The sequence below is a fragment of the Alosa pseudoharengus genome, unplaced genomic scaffold (assembly GCF_046254945.1).
Source record: "Alosa pseudoharengus isolate Yale_2024_CS ecotype anadromous, Long Island Sound unplaced genomic scaffold, YU_APseudo_1.1 YU_APseudo_1.1_scf_9, whole genome shotgun sequence".
NCBI lineage: Eukaryota > Metazoa > Chordata > Actinopteri > Clupeiformes > Clupeidae > Alosa > Alosa pseudoharengus.
The window spans coordinates 12,259,359-12,265,503 of NW_027468881.1; the positions used below are offsets into that span (position 1 = coordinate 12,259,359).

General features: G+C 39.8%; 1 protein-coding gene across 1 annotated transcript; it reads right to left on the reverse strand.

Moving 5' to 3' along the window:
• Positions 1–2,902: 2,902 nt before the first annotated feature.
• Positions 2,903–5,897, reverse strand: selenok (selenoprotein K). The gene is made up of 4 exons (XM_076276601.1): positions 5,820–5,897; positions 3,956–4,046; positions 3,706–3,780; positions 2,903–3,002 (listed from the first exon to the last, which is right to left on the reverse strand). The coding sequence occupies exons 1-4, from the start codon at positions 5,836–5,838 to the stop codon at positions 2,903–2,905; spliced, it is 285 nt and encodes a 94-aa protein (XP_076132716.1). The 5' UTR covers positions 5,839–5,897.
• Positions 5,898–6,145: the final 248 nt, after the last annotated feature.

Here is a 6,145-nt window from a genome sequence, read left to right on the forward strand (position 1 = left end):
AAATTATCAAAGTGATGAATGTTTTATATATAATTAAAATAATATCACTCTGCCAATACAGTCTTTATTGGATGCAAATCAACAGTAGACAGATGGGAAAAGGGAAGTGTCTGATAGCATCTGAAGGATGAAGGATTGTAGGCCGCTAGTTCAACTGCCCTGGCCCCACAGTTTAGGAATTCCCAGAGCAGCTTCATGAATCTGCAGAGCAGAAACAGCCAGAGGAAGAGGAGGGGGATGACCCGCACACACAAACACACATACGTGTGTGTGTGTGTGTGTATCTGTGTGTATTGGTCTGTGTGTGTTGCTTTAACTGTGCTGCCGATTTGCCTCCCTATCATGGAGTGCTTAAACTGCAAGCATGACAGTGTTTATGAAGCTCCACACATTCCCTCGAACGCCTGCATCAGCGTGCAGGCGTTTACCTGTATAGGAAAAGAAGACAGTGAGTCAGTTCATTTGATTTATGGTTATGGTTATGGTTATGGATTTAGCAGACGCCTTTGTCCAAAGCGACATATAAATACAAAACAACATAATAATATTTAAAAATGAACAGGGAACAGATTAAAATCTAGGTCAAATATAGTAAGGAGAATAGTTGTAGTACACAATAATATCAATTCAATCAATAGCCTAATAAAAAAAGCAATGTAAAAAAGGGGAAAGGCAATAATAAAACAATAATGTCAATTCAATCAATAATATAAAAACAATAACATGCTAAGACTACATTAAGGAGAATATCAATAATAAACAATAATGTCAAATTAATTAACAGCCCAATTAAAATAAAAACAACATTATATAAACCATAACACATAAGCGCTTAAACAACTAAGTATATGTTGAATAGGAATGTCTTTAGACCCCTCTTAAACGACCCAAAACTACCACAGGAACGGAGAGCACTGGGCAGTTCATTCCACCAACATGGAACCACTGAAGAAAAGAGTCTGGAATTAGACCCAGTTTTTATGACTGGTCGACACAACATACGCTCACCAGAAGACCGCAGTGGGCGGTTGGGCATGTAAGGCTTGATTATTGAATTAAAATAACTAGGAGCAGATCTAGTTAGTGTCCTATAGGCCAAAGTGAGAGATTTAAATTTAATTCTGGCTACTATAGGGAGCCAATGGAGAGTAACTAGGAGAGGAGTTACATGTGTCCTCTTTGGCTGATTGAAGACCAGGCGTGCTCCAGCATTTTGAATCAGCTGTAATGATCTTGTTACACAAGCGGGTAAGCCAGCTAATAGTGAATTACAATAGTCCAGCTTAGAGATGACCATGGTCTGAACAAGAAGTTGTGTGGAATCTTGTGTCAGATAAGGTCTGATCTTCCTAATGTTGTAAAGCATAAACCGGCATGATTTTGCAATAGAAGCTATATGCTCAGAGAAGTTAAGTCGGTCATCAATTACAACGCCCAAGTTTCGTGCCGATCTAGTTGGGGTCAGTGAAGTTGAGTCAAGCTGGATGTTAATCTGTTGGGGAATAGCTGTTTTAGCTGGAAACACCAAAAACTCTGTTTTTGAGAGATTAAGCTGAAGGTGCCGATCTTTCATCCAGGCTGAAATATCCTTAAGGCATGCAGAAATCCGGTGGGAAACACTAGAGTCATCAGGTGGGAAAGACAGGTAAAGTTGAGTGTCGTCTGCATAACAGTGATAGTCAAATCCATGGGAGCGAATGGTATCACCTAAGGAAGTGGTGTAAATAGAGAAAAGCAAGGGTCCTAATACTGATCCCTGAGGCACACCTGTGGTGAGGGCATGAGACTTAGATACCTGTCCCTGCCAAGACACGTTGAAAGAACGCGCTTTAAGGTAAGATTCAAACCAGTCAAGAGCTTTTCCAGAAATTCCCAGTTCAGATAGTATAGATAGGAGAATGTCATGGTTAACAGTATCAAAGGCTGCAGATAAATCTAGTAGAATTAATACTGATGACTGAGCAGAGGACTTAGCTACTCTCAATGCTTCAGTCACAGACAGAAGAGCAGTTTCAGTAGAATGACCACTCTTGAAACCAGACTGCATAGGGTCTAGTAGATTATTCTGATGAAGAAAGTCACAAACTTGCTTGAAGACCACTTTCTCCAAAACCTTTGACAAGAAAGGAAGAAGGGAGACAGGTCTGTAGTTCTTCACCTCAGTTGGATTAAGTGTACTTTTCTTTAGCAGAGGTGTAACCCTAGCCTGTTTAAAAGAATAAGGAACTATTCCAGAACTGAGAGAAGCATTAAATACATGTGTGACTGCTGGTAGAACAGCGGGTGAGATAGACTGTAGAAGAGTGGACGGGACAGGATCTAATGGGCATGTTGTTGGACGACATCGCTGAAGCAATTGAGAGACTGCTTCCTCATCAAGAGGAGAGAAAGAGTCAAATGATGGGGTCGTGCTAACACAAGGCAAAGCCCTCCTTATAGGAGCATCAAACTGAGCACTTATTTTAGCAACTTTTTCAGTGAAAAATGTTGCAAAGTCATTTGCTGACAGTGAAGTAGTTGATGGTGGTGGTGGAGGATTGAGGAGAGATTTGAAAGTAGAAAAAAGTTGTCTACTGTCAGTGGCGCTCTCAATCTTGCTTTGATAGAATGCCTTTTTTGCAAGTGTAACAGTGGATGAAAAGGATGACAGCAAAGACTGGTAGTTACTAAGATCATTTCCATCTTTGGATTTACGCCATTTCCTCTCAGCAGCTCTAAGTTCCTTTCGTACTGAGACTATACTGTTCGTCAGCCATGGATGGCGAGGAGTATTAATTAACCCTTTGTGTTTACCATGCTTACATTACTTGAACAATGAAACTGAAACTCTTTTAGCGTTTCTAAAATCGCATAAACTGACATTACAGGAAGGATTTTACAGTATAATCCATTCAATTCTTCCTCACCTTCCTCATCCTCCTCCACCCATTGGGGGAGCATTGGGCCCCCCTCCGTGGTTTATCCTCCCCATTCGCCTCCGGCTACCAGGGTAACCTGGAGGACTGCATAAACATTACATTAATGTTGCACTACTGTTCAATATAAGTTTAAACGTACAAACATTACACTCAGTGTAGTGTCCAAGTGTTTGACATTAATGCATCAGGGCACACTAAGAGGAGTACATCTCATTCATGATAACACACTCTCAACTATGCAAATGATTTAGCACCACCACAAAAAAAAAAAAAAACTAAAATCTAATCTAGACCGTTGTATTTATACTTCACCCACTGTATTTACTGACAATTCTAAAACTGATAGTTCCAGTCCTTGACTGGGATTGGCTGAATCATGTTCGATGCCGTTGTAAAATGCAGCATAAACATACACCTTGTGAGACACTGATTCTACAACAGCTAAGGGGGGTTTTAGGCACTCTGCTAGCGCGTCGTGCCTAACAACGCCCCTTAGCTGTTGTAGAATCAGTGTAACATACGGCCTCTCAGGGCTTATTGCTTAATTGAAGGAAATTAACATGATTAATACATGCTTGTGTGAGCAAAGCTTTGGCAGGTTTGTACAATGTATGTGTGCAATTTCTTTGTATATTTTCTTTATTCTGGTACTAAGACACTTCATATGTTAGAAAGGTTGAAAGTCTCACCTGACTGCTTTTCACAGCTGTTGAGCTAAACGGAAGCTTAAGAACTTTTGACACTTTGCATTTCTCATTACAGCAGATCACAGTTTAGATGGACTTACCCTCTGCCATCACTTAAGCGAGACGAAGCACTGTTTCCATCCTTTGATAAATCTGGCTGGACGAGTGTCTGAAAACTAGAGAGGGAGACGAGAAAGAGAAAAATCATTAATAACTGCCCAATATCACTTTGTTATTGACACATCCGTTACCACTACTGTAATAGTAATAACAGGAGTTCAACAAAGTGGTACTATCACACATTGCATTGGTGTAATGCTACTTTTATTTGAATTCACAGAAATGACTTACAATAAACCAATAAATTCAACTGCAGTCCAAAACATGTCTGTCAGAAAAGACAGTCTCCATGGTGACTGGGTCCTGTTATCCAGGACCTGGCCTGAGATGAAATACAAACATTTAGTATTTGGCAAAAACAACATAAATGGTATCAACTAAATGGCAGCCATATTATTCATATCACAAATGTAAACAACTACTATGATCATATCACCATACCACTAGGTTTTCTTTACAAGATAACTAATATGCACCACGCCAGAATTTACATAGGCCTACATGAAAAATATTAGGCTAAATAAGATGAAGCTACATGATTTCACAAAAATCTCATGCTTGAGTTGATAATGATCCAGGGGAACCTTTCTTGAAAATGAATTTTGCTCTCATTGAGATCTGACAGATGTCTCCTTATTCCTCGGGAGAACTAAAGCTACCACTCCAAAATATCTTCTCACCCAAAATTCTAGTAGTGATCGTTGACTTATATATCTATAAACGTTATGCAAATATTGCCAGCTCCTGTAGAACTGATCGATTGGTGTGTTCCCTTGTGTTTGGCACGACTCCAGATTTTGTCACTTAATTTCGTCGTGCTGCCAAGAAACGGCAATGCTTATTTAAAAGTGTCATAACGTTACAACAATAACCTCGCTAACTTGCAATGATGGATAGATATCAGAACTCCCCCTATTACCGTCGGTCCCGTATTTCCGCCGTCTTGCGTGTATGTGTCACTTAAAGGAACCGTATGTAAGAAATGTTATTCAATTAATCATAAAATGGCCCTGATTTGTCACTAGACATTAGGAAATCATGCTAATTTCAAATACTAATATCACTGACAACAGTAGTACAGCCAGGATATCGTCATTTAAAAAAATGAAGTTGCAGCCCTCAACTGATGTTGATGTTTACATATGTTTTAGCCTGATCCGCCACCCTCCTATCTAGTAATCACAAAGTCAGTAGTGTTTCGGCATTTGGGTTGCCAGCTCTGCTCTAGTTACCACATCTGCGGTGTACACCACTCTACAGTATTTTGAAAGTGATTGTAGTACCAGTTTTGGCCAAAATCCTACATACGGTTCCTTTTAATATCCATTTCTATATAAACCAAGACGGCGGATTCCCCACCCACACCATAGGTGTATCTAAATTAGCTATGTACCAACAATGACATTTTACCGTGACTCGAAGAGCTGTAAACAGTGTTGTAAGGCTGCGTGTACACATCCGCTTGGAGCTCCAGTGGATTTTTAATTTCATGACGAGAATTCTCGGTCTAACCGTTCATGTGCCGTTGAAACGGCGTAAATAGGCGACCCATCAGGCCAGCACTATAACTCCGAGCGTGGTAAACAAATGGTTTACAAACCGTGGTAAACAAACATCGGATATTTCAGGCAGTAAATGCGCCCGTTAAGAACCAAACCAGATTTTGTTCAAATCTACACACCTATGGCTACTGAAAAATGTAAGGTTCCGAACAAAAGTGGTGATAATTGGGGGTGTTTTAGATATACCTGTGAGAGTAACGCTAGCCACATCGCTATTTCAGTTACGTTCACATCTTCATAAACAACAGCCAGCTGATCAATTTAGGAATACATATGTGTGGTTTTGAACCTCAAAGTTGTGCCATTGTAAACTGACATTGCTTACAAATCTATCTAGCTAGGGTAACTTATCGCTAGTTGCTAGCTAGCTGAACACTGGATGGTATCGATATCGCTAGCTATAGAAAGCGTAATGCCAACTTCAGCGTTATGCCGAACTAATGTTCAATTTTCATTATGTCAATTAAATGACTCTCACAATTTGTATTATGAACACATTCAGTATTATCATTATATCCAACACTGCCACTCACCATTAGCCACGTAAACCATCTTGGCGTCTTCCCTGTTGTGTGTATGTAATGCGGATATTTACTAGACGACGCCTATATAACTACGTCATTACGCAAGGCTACGCAGACGTGAAACTTCCCTGTAGAACAGATTGCTGCCACTATGTAAACGGCTACATCTGGATCAGATGCAGAGAGCTATATTTGTCTCAATAATATTTGTATATGCACAGAGGGGGATCCACAAATATGTCTTGATTTGCATGTGTGTTTTGATACCTACAAATAAAAATATTTGTAACTCGTATATTGATATAGCTGTGCATTTGTAAATAAAATGCCATTTG